Here is a 20363-nt window from a genome sequence, read left to right on the forward strand (position 1 = left end):
TGTGCAGTTAATTGTTATTCAGCGTCTATTTGTCTAAATGCTCTATTAAGATATTTATTAATACAATTTACATTATGTCACTGCACTGTAGACTCTCAAACAGCAGCACAGCAGCAGTCTCCTACCATGTATGGTATTTTTTTTATGATCATGATATAGCTGATATCACTAATGATAAATACAAATGTTGTCCCCCTCTGCAGTATTTGTTTGGACAGCACGCTTACAGCATATTACGTTGCCTCAGATGGAGGAGTAATGAATGCAACAGCAGAGCTGCAATGACGTGTGAAATGTTTACCATGCTCAGTGCAATGACCATGGCTCGTGGTCTTCCCATGGCCTCAGCTCCAGCACAAACCCTAGGGAAAAGACCCTCTGAATAATCTTGCAGATATGCATTAAACCAATCTCTTGTAGCACTTGTAATTACTTCCTTATAGCAGTGAGGTGTGTATACTGTATTTTATGTAATTATTTTTAGCTTGAGTGCATTTAGGTGGAACATAAAAATTATAAAAATGCCAAACTTTACATCCCACACTTAGAGCTGAACTGGACGCTGCGTATAACTGGCTTTTCTCCAGAGTACTCTTGACCCAACTCTGAACTCTAGCACAAATATATTAAACTACTGAGAAGCTTCAATCTTGTAATGATATTATCAGATGCAATAGCAGAGTTCCATTCAGTCTTGGAAAACCTTTTGTATTATTAGATCTTAAGTTATAGAATTAACATTAATGTACCATATATTTTATTTAAAGATGAGCATGTTTTAGCTGAGATGTGTGAAATTTCCATTTTTATCTGAAAAATGCTGACTTAATAGAACGGTCTCACAAAGTTAAATAAAGAAAACTTTTGCGATTATGGCATTTATGAAGTTCATTTCAGGTCCATGTGAATGTGTGTGGACGTGAAGCCAGCAGAAGTTTTACAAGGGACACAGACATTGCACATACACCAGATGACATACTGCATCTGTCCTGTCTCTCTCTCTGTGATTGTGGTTCGTGTTTCCCTGGTGACAGCGTGGAAAGAACGGACCCCTTGGCTGCACTGGCGCGGGAGTATGGAGGATCTAAGAGAAACGCTCTACTGAAGTGGTGCCAGAAGAAAACAGAAGGCTATCCGGTAGGGATCACAGGCCAGAGACCTCTCTCAAATACAAAACCGACCTCATTCACTTTCACACCCAGCGTTTCTCTGGATTTTCAACTAACAGTTTTATTTAAGCTTTCTCTCTTCATGTTTTCATTTAAAAGTGGGATGAGAGAAGCAGCTCCCACTCACTCTTTCATATTGCACCGATGCACCTGCCCTCAGGTTTGGTAGCTACTCTTTTCAGCCATGGAGGTGTTAGACTGTAGTGGCACATTAGTCTCTGCAGAAACGGCCTTCTCCCACCTGTCATCCCACTGGGGATATGAAGTCAATCGTGGCATGGCAGTAATGGAAACAATGGAGAAAAACACTCTGTGGTACAACCCCTCTGGATTTATACATGTGTATTTTATATCAGCCTCTTTGTATTCATCCATGTCCATTTGTTTATGCATTGTTATGGTGCTGAGTTTCCAACTCTGTTTCCTGGGACCATGGAGCTAAGTGCTGACAATCATCTGGCTTAGCTGCTCCCTTAATACCCAGTTTAAGGAGCCCATTAAGTCCAATGGGATTAGAGATTTGCACATGTAATCATTGTGCTTGTGTGCCAGCACGCCAGCTAACTAATGATAAAACTCTTATCAGAGACTGGTTGCAGCCTGCATACTCTACTATGAGAGCAAAAACAGTCATCTCAGCCCTCTTAGGATTCTGATTATTTATAGTTACAATTTCCACTGACTGTGTTTCTGTCCTGTCTGGTGTCAGTCTAATATAATGTAGCTCGAACTTAACCAGGTATGAAAAGATTTGTCAGATCAATAGTAGCTATTTCTCAAGCACAGTGCTGCTTCAGTGAACTTTGAGTCACCCTCAGTTCTTATGAGGTTAGGTGCTAAACTGTCACATGGTGTACGTGTTGGTAAAACTCACACAGCAAATCTTCTGTGATGGAAATATTTGACCAGATGTGATAAAACTGTTGATTTGTTTGATGGGATGCTGGACCTGAACACAGAACAGCAAGCTTAAAATGACATGGATCTTTCGGCAGCAGAAGCGCTTTTAGAGACACTAGCTTACATTGGAAGGTCACTGGGATTTTTATTCAATATAATGTGCCTCAGAGGAAATGGAAAAATCTTTAAACAGGTGATTAAAAGGCTTAACAAATTCCAGTGGCATGACAATATGTCTTAAAGCTGTTTCTAGTTGCATATAGTTAAATCATATTTTTATGTGTTCATTATGTGTTACATTTTACAAGATGTTCACTGGTTCTTTCTATCTCTGCTTAGGTTTAAATGTACTTTTGTCAAATTGTAAATCAAATAAAACTGCAAATCTCAGTTCAGTTCAGTTCACCACCATGAAACCCTTAATAGTGCCTCATTCTCATTGGGGTGGATTTGACTATAGAACATATGATCCCCTCTCACAAAGGGTTTAGCAACACAGTGTGATTATTTGCAAGTATCAGGAATGCAATAAGCAGATTTGGCTACTAGGAGTGTTTCAGTCTGTGGCATAATCAGTTCCCTGCTAGAGTAACCATTTTTGACTTAGGCTGCATGCCTTTGTGTTTTCTTTGTGTGTTCCATGTGCCTTGTCTGTAATTGGATTTATCCACAGACTATTAGGCATTTAACCTTAAAAAGGCCTGTTGTAGAAGGATGACTGCTCCAGAGGGCATAGTCTCAATATCCTCATTTGAATATCTAATGAATATACACCAGGCATAACATTATGAACACCTTCCTAATATTGTGTAGCTCTCCCTTGTGCCTCCAAAACAGTTGTGACTCATCAGAGAATGGACATGGGCCTTCTGAGGGTGTCCTGTGGTGTCTGGCAACAGGATATTGTTAGTGGGGGCCTCTGGGTCCTATGGGTTGAGGGGAGGGGCCTCTGTGGATCATCATACAGAAACTGGATCAGTTTGGGATCTAGTGAATTTGGAGGCCAGGTCAACACCTTCTGTGTTTTTTAAATTGTTCCTAAAGTGGTTTTGTGTGTGTTGCATCCTTTTGTGTGTGTGTCTGTGTCAGGCTGCATCCTGCTGGGGATGGCTGCTGCCATCAAGGAGTGTCATTGCTATGGGGTGAGGGTGTCTGGTCTGGTCTAGGTGGGTGGTACATGACTAAGTAACATCCACATGAATGCCAGGTCCAAAGGTTTCCCAGGAGAACATTGAATTGTGTCACAAGATGGTCAGTGTTATTTACTTCTCCTGTCAGTGGTTTTAATGTTGTGTATATCTCCATTCAGAATAAATTTATTGCATTTATTTAAAGGGAATAAAGGCAACACTAGTTTTACCTCTGTCTATTAAACCAGGTTTGCAGGTTTTATTAGAATCATCATCTGAATCAATAAAAAGTATGAGACCAAGAGAAACAGATGAGACCCATTCAGTCTTAAAGATGTCTGTGATATTAGATTGAGCAAAAGGGGCTGGTCCTCAGCTTCAATTCCATAGATATTTTGTGGATTTGGTGTTTAACTGGGGCTTCTCTCCACAACAACTATCAGCATTTATGAGAGCCACAGTATATATACTGCACGCTTTGTGTGTGTGTGTGTGTGTGTGTGTGTGTGTGTGTGAGACATATAACTGCTTTGGTCTCATGGCAGGCTGAGAGAAAGGGTGACTGTTGGAGGATGTGCTGAGCTTCACATGTCTGGTGAAAGGTCAGGCTGCTACGGTATTACAAGGCCTCTGTCAATATGGAAGCCACTAATTACAGGCCTAATGTCCAGAGACTCTCTGATATGTCAAACAGTCTGTAGCTCCACGTCAGCAAAGGCACAGGGGCTTTGACGATCCTCAGAAATACAACCACACCCAGGTTTCTCACTTTGTCTTTGTGTCTCTGTCATGCTTGTGTTCTGCACTGATAAAGGTTAGTGAGGTTTAGTTTTGTCAATAGATCTCCATGCACTTTGCGGTGCCTCTCTTCTCTGCTGTGGACTAAGGTCACAAAGGTAATAACTCTGCACTAATTGTCTCTTTAGTATAGAGTCAGCAAGTTGTAATTTGTGCATGGCCTCATCAGGCTACATAATTAATTGTCGGTCGGAAGAGGCGGCTTTGACCACCACCATTCTCTAACAAGCTCTTATATCATGCTCATCTGCCAGGACAGAGCCAGAAAAGCTGCTGTCTGAGACGGAGACCAAACTGATGGCAGGGTTACCCGCGTGCCAGTTGTTATTACAGTCCTATTGTTGGCAGACCATTTGGTCAAACAGCAGCCTAATTAAAGTGAAACAGAAAACGGGAGCTATTATAACCATGATGAGAGATTATTAGATGTTTTATAGCTGCCAAGGGCACAGTAAATCTGTGTGATTGTAGCTCGACACAAAGCCTGATGTCACACCACACCCCTTTACTGGGATCAATAAAGGAGTGAGAGAGATGAATGCTTGTAATCATCACAAAGAGAGGGTGTAATTAGATGTATGATGTGCTACAACAACTAGAAGGTTGAACTAGAAGCTTCATTTCACCGCAATGATTATTTCATATTAGCTATCAGGTGTCTGCAAATGCATGCTCCTCTGCTTCAGCAATTACAAGTGACAGTGGAAAAAAACCTGTTACCATTGTCTACGTGTCTCAAAACATGCACCGGCTGAGGTTCAGCTGTGTATGGATGCGTGCCGGTGTCAACATGTTTGCCATCTGGATGGTGTCTTTGGACAGACTGGAACAGTTAATAGGGTTTAAGAGGAAAAAGGAAAACATGACATATGACATGCATGTAAACACACAATGACACAATGGTGTCGTGCTATCACCATGGAAAAGAGCCCTTGAACCCCAGAGGGATAATGTGGGGTGCGAAGGGGTGTATTTATCCACCAGCTGCTTCTATAACCCACTAATGCAATGGTCTTTAGAGCAGCTGAATGACTGCCCTGTGTTAAACTCTCAGGGGAGGATGAGATGTGAGCCCTGACAGTCCTGTCACACCTCAAATGTCAGATTCTGGGAAGCACAGATCGATCGGTGAAGACCTTAAGCTGGCTCTGATTGACTCTGCCCTGTGGGAGAGACAGAAAGGGCCTCTCACAGGAAATTAGTATTCACGAGGGACCCTGTGCACGTCAGCACTGGACTGGACACAGACTTGAAACACAGGACTGCTTTTATACAACTTCTGTTGCACTGTTTTTCAAGGCAGTTTGTCAGATCGGACTCAGAGGAGCATGTAGCCGTACAGGAACCACTCGGCCTGAAACTGCCTGTTTTGTGTTTTCTATGTGTGTAACTTTTTCTGCTCCTCATCTCCAAGTCTTACTTAAATTAATGTTTTTATTGGACAGCAACCGGGCACTGTGAATCAATTGCAAAAACTGTAATTTTGCATTGAAAATCAAAATATCTCATTGTTGTAGATTAACAAGAGTTGGAATTTCCAGCTCCGTTCAGTAAGCAAAAGCTTTCTTCAACGTTTGCTCTGTTGGAAAGCCCACTAGCCTTCTACTGTATATTTATCAGGCTCTTTGATGTCTTAATTTAGGACAGCTCCGGACACTTTTTAAACCTTTTTTTTTCTCAATTAACCATAGAAGCCAAACAAAAATAAATGTCTTGTTTGTTCAAGATGGGAACAATGAGCAAAGGCTCTGAACATTAGGCTCAGCTGGGCTTGACAGAGCACAGTTTATCCGGCCTCGTCTGGGAAACTCACCCACACACACACAAAACCATTGAAAGACAGGAATGGACCCCCAGGCGAGTGAGGAATGGAGGTCAGACATCGAGGAGAGGAAGAGTGTAGCAGTTCAAAGAGTAGATATTACCACGTTCTAATAATGGAGGATTAACAGTAACGTTGAACAAGATCATCGATAACAGATTTGAAGGGATTGAAGCAGAGGTGACTGGAATATTTAATAAACTTGCCATATTATTTGTTTTTAAAATGATGAGTTATCAGAATTACTTAATGATGAACAACATATAAACCATAAGTCAAATTTGGGTAAGAAAAAGTCTGGGCTTAAGTGCAAGAAAACAAAAAATATTGAGAAACTCTTGACAAGGGGTAAGTGGATTATTATTAGATTCACTTGGCTTGACCTGGAGGTACAGCTAAATGTTCTCTGAATAACAATACAAGGAAATGTTGAGCTGCCTAATTAAAGAAACACTGTGACATTTTGAGAAATATGCTCATTTGCAATTTTAGAAATACCAGAAGGTTCCAGGATGTGTTTAGTCTCACTCAGCAAAAGAAGCAGAGGTAGGGGCCTTCTCCTTTTTTCTCATGGGGTATTATAAAAAATGTCACTTTTGAATACATTACAGTGATGATGACAGAGTCAAAGTCATACAGTTACACTGATACAGAGATGTGATGGGGTTTTTTTTGCAGATGTGCAGAGTAACCAAAACATTAAGTTACAATAGTTGAACATTTATTTGGCAGTAAGGTTACAGTAGATATAGTTTTCTAAAGCATTATGGTAAAGTTGAGCTGTTGGGCCCCTGTTGCCCTCCCCACTCTTCATCCTGCCCACAGTGGTTCCATGAAACAGGTTGAGTCCGTGGAGAGCAGCTCTCTCCAGCTCCAGCAGCTCCGTGACCATCCCTCTTGCTCAGTCTTTGTCTACATGGCCCCGCCCACTGAGCCTTTCAGCTCGTCATTGCTCATGACTATGATTCATTGCAAGGTCCGTTGACGTGTTCTCCACCTTTCTACTCTTTCTCCTTCCACCTTTTTGTTTTGCTCTCCACCACTGTGCTTGTTTGCTCTCACTGACTGTGTCTACATGGACACTTGTACTCTGCTAATAATTCAAATAATACCACAATCAGAACAAAAAAGCCTTATGTTTCCGCCTTAATTAGAAAAGACTGGCCCGACTGCAGATGTTCGCCTCATATTAGGTAAACATCAGGTGATGTGCCAAGTTTCCAGGCTGCACAGAAACATGGCAGTAGCAAAACAAGTTATTCAAACAAATGTTTGAAAAGACGAACGAAGCCAAGAATCACAGGTCTGTCTGTGTTGTCAGTAGAGAATTATTCTTTGGTGCGATTCAACGCTCCACAATAGTCAAATCTACCTCTGTTGTTCTATTGTGACTGGTATTATGGGTATGTAAACACATAATGTACATCTTATGTGTCCGTGTAAATGTCGCCACTGTTTCATTTTTGTTTGTGTCTTTGTCACATCTTGATATTTATTGGCTGTTTCTGTTCTTGTCGCCCTGTTCATTCATTCAGTGTGAGATAGAGGGGTTCAGTGACAGGACACATACTGAGACGAGCTCATCAGTCAGACGACTCTCTGGCTCCGTGTCTCCTGCTTTCACCCTTCAGACTGATGGCTTTTTAATAAACCCTCACACAATTAGTTAAAATGTGTGTATTTATCAAAGCACAGTTACCCTGCTGCATTGTGCTTTAGTATGTTCTAGTTTCATGAATAAGCGTTCAATATTTCATGTCATGTTGAAATCTTGAGCATCGAATGTCATAAAAGCATGACAGCAGCTACTGGACTTGACACTGGTTCAGTAGCATTCGCATGTGGTAGCAGAGAGCATGAAATCACCTTTTATTACTGCAGTGTTAAACTGCCGTCTGCCCACTGCTCGGTGCCTGGCTCGTGTCCAGGGTGCCTGTGAATTCCATTTGTAAATGGTTTACAGCAGAGAGGATGTGCTGCCCAGGCTGGATGTGACATGTCCTTGGCCTATAATGTTCACTGCAGCAGAAGTCACACAAACACCTAAAATGATTAAGTGTTTTGCTGATTGACTGACACTAAGTTAAGTGATTCTTTTGAAATGCAAAGCGATCACTGTTTGCACTAAATTGAAAACCCAATATATTCGGATTTTGGACTAACTTAATTTTTTTTGTTGCTCATAGTATTTGGAGATGTTGGCTCTTGTTTTCAAATTAAATTAAAAATACAAAATACAAAACTGTTTCCCCAGCTAATTCACTTCACCACAGTAGCTTCAAACATTTCCCCCTAAGCATTATGTGGCATTGGCAAGATTTTTGTTGAAAAGGTGAGAATCAGTGCCAATCAGTTTAGTCTTCTTAAGGACAGTTAAGTGTGACAGGTCTGTGCCTGCCTGTTGTTACCTCATTAAAATGTTTGCATTATTTGCTTTCCACATAGAGAGAGACCAAAGTAGTATGTACAACTTGTTTTAATTTCTGTGTTCAGTCCTCTCTCTGTCTAAGCCCCTGCTTCTCTCTCATACCTTCTCTCTCTCTCTCTGTCTCTGAGCCCTGAAAAGCAACAGCTCTGCCTTTTGTGCGGAGCGAGACGCTTCCTGCCGCTTGATGCTGTGTTTGCTTTTCTGAGCCGGCTCCCAGAGAGCTGTTGTTGTCCGCTGCTGTTTTAGCATTCATGTCTCTCCCTCTATTTCCACCCTGAACGAACACCGTCACCCCTCCCCCGGTTTCCCCCACCCTGAACTCGAACACATCTACCAGCTCTGACCCCCGGATTAGGACATGCTCGTCTCAGACCCCCCCTCGACTCCCAGACACTCTCTAGCACAAACTGGCCTCTGCAGTCCTCTCCTGTTTGTCACTGTCTATCTTGGTCTTGGAGTCTGGCTAACCCCCCATCGTCCCATCTGTGCATGTGTGTGTGTGTCTACACATACATCACACACACAGTGCTACTAGTGGTACTGCTGAGCCAGCTATGAAGGGGGAGGTATGAGAGGAATGTGGGCTGACATGACTGCACAGGTCTGCCCTTCACATATAATAGACAAGCTGAGACAGATGGAGAGTTAGTGCATCCAGACGCTCACTTTATAAAATGCTTCGGTTTTTACAGGTATAGTGCATACTGAGATATATATCTAAAGGGGGGTTATCAAAGTGTACATTGAAAGGGACCTCTTTGAATAACGCTAGATTCTCGTGCTGAGTGCTTCCCTAATGATGATAAATAATGGTGAATGTGAACAAAGCCAGAGCTCAGGGCTTTGCATCCTGTTTGCCTTCATTCAGATGAAGCAGCTCATGGTTCACATCGCATTGTGGCTGCAAATCCCCTAATGACTCAGTTTATAAACTATAAACACACTTCTTCAATGTATTATGTATTATACACTGCCTGGCCAAAAAAGACGCCACTAAAAAAAAAAAAAAAAAAAAGGTCGCACACTCTAATATTTCATTGGACCGCCTTTAGCTTTGATTACAGCACGTATTCGCTGGGGCATTGCTTGGATAAGCTTCTGCAATGTCACAATATTTATTTCCGTCCAGTCATCAGTTGATATGATAAAAAAATGGATCAGTCTACATCCTGTTCATGTTGGATGTGTCGACTAGATCCTTGCATTCATTTTTCACCAAGATCTTGTATTTATGGAAGGGAAGTCTGACCACTGCTCAAAGCCTTCTCCAGCACATCCCAGAGATTCTCAGTGGGGTTAAGGTCTGGACTCTGTGGTGGGCAATCCCTCTGTGAAAATGATGTCTCATGCTCCCTGAACCACTCTTTCACAATTTGAGACCGATGAATCCTGGCATTGTCATCTTGGAATATGCCCGTGCCATCAGGGAAGAAAAAATCCATTGATGTAATAACCTGGTCATTCAGTATATTCAGGTAGTCAGCTGACCTCACTCTTTGGGTACATAATGTTGCTGAACCTAGACCTGAGCAACTGCAGCAACCCCAGATCATAGCACTGCCCCCACAGGCTTGTACAGTAGACACTAGGCATGATGGGTGCATCACTTCATCTGCCTCTCTTCTTACCCTGATGCCCCCATCACTCTGGAACAGGGTAAATCTGGACTAATCAGATCACATGACCTTCTTCCATTGCTCCAGAGTCCAATCTTTATGCTCCCTGGCAAATTTAAGCCTTTTTCCCAGTTAACCTCACCGATTAGTGGTTTTCTTAAGGCTTCACAGCTGTTCAGTCCCAATCCCTTGAGTTCCCTTCACATTATACGTGTGGAAATGCTCTTACTTTCACTGTTAAACATAGCCCTGAGTTCTACTGTTGTTTTTCTGCGATTCAAATGTTTAAATGATTGCGATCACGATCAATTAGGTTTTCATTTTGGACCACATTTCTTGGCGATGGTTCCCCACTATCCTTCCAGTTTTTAATAATGCACTGGACAGTTCTTAACCCAATTTTATCAGTTTCTACAATCTCCTTAGATGTTTTCTCTGCTTGATGCATGCCAATGATTTGACCCTTCTCAGACAGACTAACATCTTTCCCATGAACACAGGATGTGTCTTTCAACATGATTGTTCAAGAAATGAGAAGCTACTCATTGCATCAGTTTAGTTGAATCCAAGTGGCGACATTTTTTATTTTTTTTGGCCAGGCAGTGTATTAATAAACACAGTTTAGGGTACAGACACTCTCACTGTTACGTATGTTCAAACTTTGGCAGGTTCAGGTTTATGTTTAAGAATTTAAAAGTTTTAGACTGTGTGAGCTGATTGCTAATGTTGCCATGCTAACATGCCCAACTGAGAGGATATTTAGGTCACAATGTTTAGAATGTTCCTCATCTTTTTTAAGTATGTCTTTTTAAATCTGATGTGAGAATGGGGAGTAGTAGACAAACTCAAATGCTGATGTGATGAAGACACTTGATGAAACCAGCACAAAAGTAGTGTCTTGTGGAGAAAGGATTGCTAGTATAATATGTTGATAATTTTGTACTTGGTTGTTAAAATTATGGGATATGATGTTTGAAAGGGGGGTTTATGCTTCTACATTGATATACCATACGCTGTGCTACAGTCTGAGGAGCACCTCCCCAAAAATGTAACTACACATCACAGCGACACAGACATTTTCTTGTCCACGTATCTCAATCACTAGACAAGCATGGACAATTTGTTCCAGTAGCAATATTTAAAGTGCATGAAGGAGTTCCAACTATCGTTTTTAGCTGCATAATTACAGAACAATACCGACACACCAGCGCTCAAAGGTTACTGAAGTGTAGGGTGTGCATGTGTCCATTACAGAGGCATAAGCCAAGCTTTATATTGAGATATGTCAGTCTCCACAGAGCTGAGCTGCTACATGATTACAGAATAGATCAAAATAAGACTGATCATATTTCCTTGACACATTCCCCTCAGGGATTGATAAAGTTATTCAGATTCTTATTTGTAGCAGTGGCTAGCAATAACCATATGACCAGCCAGATAGATTTTCTCAGTGTCAGCATCATAACAACCCCCAGCACACCGTTTTCCTCCTTTCTACAGTTTTTAGCCTCTCACCTTGAACTTAGTTTTAAGTTAAGCTAAGTGGCGAATGAGACAAGTGAAGGCTACCAGAGATAGCATATTTGTCAACAACAGGCGCTGAGGGGCATTCATTACTGCAGTGACTTAGAGGAGCGATTTCACATTTTTGTCCTAAGGATCCAGATTTGTGTTGCTCTCCTATCTTCCCGTCACAGTTAATTACATTCACCTGGCGTCACACGTATGGATCAGTCACTGATTAGATTTGTGGAATAATCAGCAGCGCTCTGATCCTCAGGGCCGGGACTGAAGACCACTGGCTTAGAGCTACGGTAAACAAAAACGTGGCCACGTGTCACACGTTTATCACCTCACTGGAGCTAATGCTGTGTGGACAGACACACAGATGTACCCGCAGATACTGAATGCAGGGCTTTATCCCAAACACATAAAAAACAACACGTCTGTTATTACTGTCTGTCAAACCTCATTTGAATAGCACAGTTATTACAGATTAGTGAACTTCAAAGTGTTTCTCAGATGACAAGCTGATAATAAGTTGAAACTATTTGAGGCCTTACTGTCCACATGAAATACAAACTAAAAGTAGGAATCTGATAATATTAATATAGAAATATTAATATTACATTATTATTATTAAATCACATTCATATCAAAATCCAGGCTAAGAACATGCGCCTTTTAAAGTATGTTGTTAGGGCTTCTAGTTCCACAAAATCTGTTATTCCATATATAAATATCTTATCTGTCATCTAGTTTTCCACTGTGGATTCAAGCTGGTCATGTGTTATCCTTTTTCTGGCATGGCTGGATAATTCCACTTGAACAAACACCACCTTCATTTTGTCTCTATTGCCCATATGGTATTGACAGAGGATGACTTGTAAGTCCTTGGTTGAGCATTTCATTTAAATATAACACGATTTGATACATTTTCTAACATGTGCAGTACTTATGTTTATGACCTCGTTGATATAACCAATATATTTAATTAAAATGTGAACATTGTAGCTGCTGTTAGCATGCTAGTGTGTCTACTTCTTTTAATTAGGCGTGTTTGCTTTTAGCGCCCTTTCAGCATCTCCACGTATACACGATGGTCCTGGATCAGTATAGAGTTCAGTTTGTGAAAGGTTAAAAGTATAGGAAGCATGTGGAGTCCCATGAAGCCTCGCAGATACATACCCCTGACTCAGGAGAGCCTCCCTGGTTGTGAACTCTGTTCCTAAAGCTCATGAGAGGGATGAAACAGGAAGACACCGGAAATAACTTATCTATCCGAGGGGGAGTCTGCAACCTCTAAACAATGGCCCCGAGGAAGTCTTTCCTCCAAACTCCTGTACTCCTGTCAGACCCTGAAGACGAGAATACTGCGAATTACACAAACAGAAACACAATAAACTGGACGTGCTGCTATGCACGTCCTTCACACAGAGGAGAGATCAGAGACAGCACTGACGGCTGAAAGGGAATCTAGGAAGAAATTTACTGCTTCCTTTGGTGGTTTTAGGATTTGGTTTCCGAAAAGCGTTTTGAGAAAATTTTGATTGTCAACGGTATGCTATGTAAATGAAATTTATCCTATTAACATCCATCAAAGGAAACACTACCAGGCCCTAATGGACCCAGAACATCAAATTGTATAATTTAATTACATTTTAATTTCCATGTTGTTTCCTGCGGGTTCTAAAACTTAATGGCTTTTTTTTTCAAGGCCACTTCATGTTGTCAAGAGGCTATTAGCTCCCTCGTCAGAATGATGGCCACTTTAAACTCACTTTTACTATGTGTGGTATTGACTTTGGCTTGTTGGCGAATTTATTGTTTTTTTGTCTCCTCTTCTTTTGTCTGTGTACAGAACACTGATGTGACCAACTTCAGCAGCAGCTGGAGTGATGGCCTGGCTTTCTGCGCCCTGTTGCACACTTATCTGCCTGCCCACATCCCTTACCAGGAACTCATTAGTCAAGATAAGGTACAAAACTACCGGAAGACCAAACTCACACAGTCCCACACCAAAGTGCTGAACACCTCACAAGTGGCGAGTTAGTGCCTCAGCTGGAGGTAATCGGGGCCTGAGCACATGAAACTGATCAGAAACAACACGATTAATGCGCCAAGGCTCTCGTCACATCCTTAAACATATTTCCTCCTTAAACACATCACCTCCTGAACACTTCATCTTGATGCCAGCTCAGTTACATTCTTAAGTTATCACTGAGTTGTGAACCACACAAGCTTGCACATCCATATAAGAGCAATTCCGTGGTTTCATATCAGTTTGTACCAGTATACTGGTTAAGCTCATATGTGCATGAAGGTTATGACAGCAGTTTGCTGTTAAAATCTATTGTATGAGGTTGAGGTCATACAAAAAGTGACAACAGCATCCGTCCTTCTTTAAACCAAATTCACTCAGTCTGCTTCCATCATTTTATCTTTTCATTCATGCCTCACTTTCTTTCTCCTCGAAATGACAGTATGAATCTCTCATTAAGGAGAATCTTTTTGCCCTCCCTCTGACTCAGACCTGGAAAAATTGTGTTTCCAGAAAACTCCACACATAAAGCCACATTAAGTTTCCCGTTGAAAATGGGAACCTGTCAACTATGAAAATAGTCTGCTTGTTCTGTGTAGGTCTGAAAGATGTCTGATTGCAGAGAGGAAATAAAAAGCCCCTAATGCTTTGAAGCCATTTTACTGAGAATCATGTATACCACCACCAGCCTGCACATTAGACTTTCTTTATGTGGTTGGTCAGATTTTATAGGTCTGCCATATTGTCCACACAGCGTTAAAATACAGCCTGATGATGAATTATGAATGCAGTGTTAGTGCATGGGCCAGCAGTTATAGCTCAGTTAGGACAGCTCTGTAATGTGGACCTGCAGGTGGTATATACAGCAGCGCTGTATGGCCCCTCTCTGGGGAGTGCGGGTCCTTCACCACGCAGACCAACACCAGGCCTGACACATCCTACGTGACGAATTAGTCATGTGCGCGTGTGTGCACACCGTCATGTCAGTGCGAATGTGTAACATTAAGCTGATGACAGAGACTTTGTGCTGCCCATCCCTCTGAATAATTCAATAGGCGTGTGTTGGCTTTAATAACTCTTGCTGAGTGACTTTCCCCGAGGCCCAAACACCCAACCTCTTCCCAGTGTAATCTGTCCTTCCCATAATCCCATTACTGGCCCCCATCGTCCTTTATCATAGATGTTTTTAACACAACAAACTTATAGATGGGCGCATATTTTAGGTAAAAGATGGGGGGTTGTTATTTTAAGCAGCAGTCTACAGCTGCAGAACCAATTATTAAGGATTCCTAATTTATTAATTCATCATGCCAGCTGTGCTGATGTCTCAAGGCAGTTTATGTGAAGGTTGGAGTGGTTGTAAGTGTCACGATTAGCAAGTCAAGGACCTGCACTCTCAATTCAAAAGGCAGACAAAAATGAACAGTATGTGGTGAGAGACCGAGAGAAGATCATCGTCTGAGTCTGAGTTATATCTGTAGTGCTAACTTACTTTGTTTTTCACTTTTAAATTTAGTTTTAATGTGACGTGTCCTTGCTGTGGAGAAATAACATTATAAAAACAGTTATATAAGGAGAACTATGCCATATCCACAGGGACACGGTTCAAGAACATGTTAATTAGATTTACAGAGTGATTTTATCCAGTGTAGTCTTACACGTATCACATAATCATAGGAGAATATAATACTCTGAAACAAGCAAGGGGCTTAAACATGTTTATTGGGTTTACCAGTGTAGTTGTGAGCTCACTGTTGTTGTTTGAAGCTCCATGTGTGGTGCTGCAGGATGTTGGGGTGCAGAGAGTTTCACATTTTCTCAACAACGGTTTGTTTTTTTCCTTTAGGTCCGGAATCTGACCCTTGCCTTTCAGGCCGCAGAGAGCATTGGTATCAAACCCTCCCTGGTGAGTTGAGCTGCCACGGACCTCACACACACACACACACACACTCAGATAACACAGACCCTTTGATTAGACAAATTGAAAACAGTCTGCTTTGATTTGCCAAACTTTCCTGATACGGAGCTTCAGAACAGAGATGACCCTGGAACATTCTGTTGGACCGTTTTTCTCCCCTGACAGTCTGGAGCTTTACTGGTATCGTTACTGAGTCAGTTATTACTGGATGTCCTAGAGCCTGTTCCCGCATTGCGCCTCTCGAAACTCAACTAATCCATGCTTCAGATATTATTATTGTGAAAATATTAGCAGCCCTCTTCAGAAATTAGAGAGTAACCAGCAGCGCCATTGAAATGTTTAGAAAATCCCTCCCTCCTGTTTTACCATGCAGCAAACAAAATCAGGGTCTTATTAATGTGCGGTGAAGTACTCCAAGAAAATTATGATCTGGTTATCTGACATGACACAAAGTTATGGTAAATATCAGTTTACTGCTCTCTAATGAGTGATTCGGGACACCGGCAATGTAAAGTCCTCATCTTACTCTCAGAATGAAAGTAACACTACAAAAGTTAAAAGAATATTTTAAGAATATTTATGTCTGACATATATATAGCTGTTGTTTTTGCAGATATTGAATAACTGTCAGTACTGAGTCAGCACTGCGTGGGTGTGGTTGGGTCACACTGGGCCTGGCCTTCCAACATAACGTTCATCACATTTTGACTAAGATGTTGTGACCAAATCCTGCAGGGAAGTGTGAGACACCCCTTTTCCTACTCACAGAGAAAGGCTCAGACAAAAATACAGACTAGGAAATCATTCATGTTAAATGACCGAAGCTGATCCAACTGGTAAATAATTAAGGATATGGATCTTGTCCCTCATAGTAAGAAGCTCATTGAAATAATGGTTTTGGGGGCCTTTGGGGATAAATCAAAATCTCTTCACAGAAACACGTCCCAAACACCCACACAGCTTTTTATGCCCCATGTTCTGCTTGCCTCTGCGTTTTTTCATCATTATGTATACACACCTATCACTGGCAGGAAGACTGTGGACACTAAACAGTTTAATCTTGACCAGGACCAGCTTCTAAAAGGGACCGGACTAACTGGAACAATCTGCGGCCGTCTCACAGTCAGTAGGAAGTTTTCCAGACCTACTTGTTTGGTGATATACAGAAACAGAGCATCTGAGATGTGTGAGGGTTAAACTAACGTGAGCTGAATCTGTGCATCACGTCTCCCCTCATTACTCTCCCCACACCTCAGAAGACAGTTTCATGATAAAACAAACGACCGGAGCTGAACTCTGAAAGGCCAACAACAACATCTGCTCTGCCGTGACTTTGAAAATACACAAATCAGTCTAACAGCTCGTTTGCTTCAAATCTGGAAGCTGGAACTCAGCAATGAATTTAATTAGGCTGAAATGCTGGACTGAGACCCAAGTTAAATTCTCCATTACGTGCTTGTGGTTAGAAGATTGGGCATGGTAAACTTGTTCCCATGTCAGTGTCTTAAAAACAAATAAAATACTATAATAAACTGCTGCTGGCGCTCTCTAGCCTCTAATAACTGAGCACACTGTTTTTGGCCTCTTTTTATCTATGCTGGTAATAAAACCTTTGACACTGGCCAGAACATATTTGGCCGTCCCCCTGTTAGGAGCCTGGGACATCACGGACATGACTGTACTGAAACTTCTGTGTAAATAAAAAGCAATGGAAGTGTCATCTGAAGGCCCTGTTCACTGACTCATCAGTGGCAGTGTCTGCAAGCAGCTGACTAGAGTCTAATAATGAGAAGAGGCTCACATCTTAGCTTCAGCACATTTCTCCAAACAGTCAGAAACATAATGTAATGTCTAGTATAACAGTCTTGCACTAAATCTTAGCTTCATGAAGGTTCAGGTATTCAGCATTTGTTTCAAATAACTGACAGCTGGTGATTCATTTATGTTTTAATTTGGGAGGCTGTTGTTTGTAGAACTATTCAATTGTATTGTGTTGAAGCTGAAGATGTGAACTGATTTCCTTTTCATTAACAACACTGAAGAAGCAATGGCAACAAGTCAATGCAAGCTGATAATGAAGTCATATACACTGCCTGGCCAAAAAAAAGTTGCCATCAAAAAAAAAAAAGTCACACACTCTAATATTTCGTTGGACCGCCTTTAGCTTCTCATTATACGTGTGGAAATGCTCTTACGTTCACTATTAAACATAGCCCTGAGTTCTACTGTTGTTTTTCTGCGATTCAAATGTTTAAATGATCGCGATCACAATTAATCAGGTTTTCTTTTCCGACCACATTTCTTGGCGATGGTTCCCCACTATCCTTTCAGTTTTTAATAATGCACTGGACAGTTCTTAACCCAATTTTATCAGTTTCTACAATCTCCTTAGATGTTTTCTCTGCTTGATGCAGGCCAATGATTTGACCCTTCTCAGACATCTTTTCCATGAACACAGGATGTGTCTTTCGACACTGCTGTTCAAGAAATGAGAAGCTACTCATTGCATCAGTTGGGGTTAAATAACTTGTTGCCCATGCTGTAATTAGCCAATAGGACCCTAACCCATACCTATTTGCTTAGTTAAATCCAGGCAGTGTATCTTCTAAGGCCAGCTAACAACAGTTTCAACAGTTTATTCAAGATTTATTTTTGTCGTTGTTTAAGTAAATAAGGCAGTATTTATAAATTACAAACAAAATCTAAATCCCATCCAACCCCCCACTGGATACTCACCCTCAGCAGTATTTAAGAAACGACACTAGATTTCTTGAACATGAGGATGAACAAACTGAACAGCTGAATGTGCATTTGAGTTGAAAGTAACAACAAATGCATGTAGTGGTTTTAGAAAATGAGCTGCTCACGTTATTGTCTAACTGTCTAATACAGCCGTCAGAGGATGCTGCAAATGATGAGCCTGTCTGATGAGAAGTTTTTGCTCTGTCTTACTGTCATTTTGAAAAGTTTTAACACTCATATTTCTGCCATTTGGTAAATGATCTTAGGACAATAAGAACCGTCACCATTTATGATCACAGGTTGCTACATACATAAATAAAACTGATTTGTTGACGCTGCATTTGAGCGGTACATTATTGTCTGACAGGGGCGGGTGGTTAGCACTGATGCCTCACAGCAAGAAGGTCACCGGTTCGAATCCATGGGCCGGCTGGCCTTTCTGTGTGGAGTTTGCATGTTCTCCCTGTGTCTGCGTGGGTTCTCTCCGGGTACTCCAGCTTCCTCCCACCGTCCAAAGACATGCTGGTTAGGTTAATTGGTGATTCTACATTGGCCGTAGGTGTGGGTGTGAATGGTTGTCTGTCTCTGTGTGTTAGCCCTGCGATGGACTGGCGACCTGTCCAGGGTGTACCCCTGCCTCTCGCCCGATGACAGCTGGGATAGGCTCCGGCAGACCCCGGTGACCCTTAACAGGACTGAACGGGTATAGAAGATGAATGAATGAATGAATTATTGTCTGACACACCTTATGGGGGCGCTATTTGTACATCTCAAAACTATTTCAATCCCTGAATTACCTGCCTTGTGAACTGCTGATCTTCTCCTCTCTCTCTGCTCCACACAGGACATTGGGGAGCTGATGAAGACTGACAGACCAGACTGGCAGAGCGTGATGCAGTACGTCTCCCAGATCTACAAATACTTCGAAACCTGACCGGGAAAGGAGAGGAGCTGGAGGCTGGTGGAGATCCGAGGCAGCAACGTTTACTCATCTCCTGCCAGACACTAGAGACTCGACCAAGGAAATTTAAAAGCCCCATTTCCTCACCACCGTCACCGCTGAAGTCCAGAATGACCACAGTCAGGAAACACATCACAGTTTTTACAAGCTATAAGTCTCGACTGAGAGTTTGATTCACAGACAAAGAGACAATGATGCAAAATACTATTCAGGCCTAGTAGCAGTTGACACCCTGGATTAGAGAACATGTCTTTCTCTTTGTTTATAGAGAACACAGACTGTTTATAGGAAATTATTTATTCGCCGTTGTTTGTGAATCAGATGATCTGGCCTTTTGAAAATGTGCCAAAACTTTTGCCAAAACATGACTTTCACATGACTATCTATGCATGGTTTAAGTGTGACCATTCGTCTCTTTTCAGTCAACAACATGCAGTCATGAGAGGACCAGACAGAAGCCAACCTTGGGTACATTTTCTGAAATGCTGCGGCTCACTTCTGAGTACTTACTGTAAGCAAGCTGGAGTCCTCGTTGAGTCGTCCTTTATAAGGCAGGCAGTGTCTTCCTCTGACAGCTTGGAGTTGAACTGAAGCTTTTAGATTCCATCTGTGATGAGACACTAAAATGACTTAACACGTCAAGAGTTGCTGAATAGTTTTATAGAAATATTTTTACGGATAGACTGATCTCTATGTTTGCGTTGTTTACAGCTTTAAGGACTGACTGAATCAAACCATCGTGCTGTGCCCTCTTGTGCCGTTTCTTCTCATTCTCTATCAAAGATCCTCTCAACCACCGTGGTACTGCAGCTGCTTTGCAAAAATGTATCTGTGTTTTTCGCATGCCGTGTTGAATCAGAAAAGAGAAAGCAACTTTTACACGTGGGAGTTGGGGGCACAGCTCTTTCTCTGTTGGTGTGATGTAGACAAGCCTCCGTTTACAGATGTCCGGAAGGATAAAAGTGTTATTTATTTATTTGCAGCGTGGACAGATATGGATGCAGTTTTCTATTTACAGATTTGAACCCCTGTTGGATGTTTGTTGCTTAATAAAAAATTATTTTCAATCACTAATTCACAATCACAGTTATTTATTTTTTTTTCTTTTGTAATGTTATGACACAGACATGCTGGGGGGGCTGGAGCATATCCCAGCTGTCATAGGGCCAGAGGTGGGGTACACCCTGGAGAGGTCACAAACATGCTTAGTTGTGTTATATTTTTAGTGAGGCTATTTAATGCACACACCAGCGTCTCCCCGTATTAAATGTATTCCTGTGGGGCACCGGTGTATGTTAAATAGTTTTTCCACTGTGCCCATTAATGCTCCGTGCCAGG

General features: G+C 41.7%; 1 protein-coding gene across 3 annotated transcripts in view; it reads left to right on the plus strand.

Annotated features, from left to right (window-relative positions):
• Nucleotides 1–20314, plus strand: part of specc1 (sperm antigen with calponin homology and coiled-coil domains 1) — a 62695-nt gene extending 42381 nt beyond the window's left edge. For all 3 annotated transcript variants that reach the window (XM_084564073.1, XM_084564072.1, XM_084564074.1), the window contains 4 exons: nt 1035–1137; nt 13225–13341; nt 15251–15310; nt 18909–20314. In XM_084564073.1, coding sequence (XP_084420199.1) covers nt 1035–1137; nt 13225–13341; nt 15251–15310; nt 18909–18998 — 370 coding nt within the window. In that variant the 3' untranslated portion in view covers nt 18999–20314. The remainder of the gene's footprint in view (nt 1–1034; nt 1138–13224; nt 13342–15250; nt 15311–18908) is intronic.
• The last annotated feature ends 49 nt before the right edge of the window (nt 20315–20363 follow it).

Source organism: Chelon labrosus (genome assembly GCF_963514085.1).
Source record: "Chelon labrosus genome assembly, chromosome: 17".
Lineage (NCBI taxonomy): Eukaryota > Metazoa > Chordata > Actinopteri > Mugiliformes > Mugilidae > Chelon > Chelon labrosus.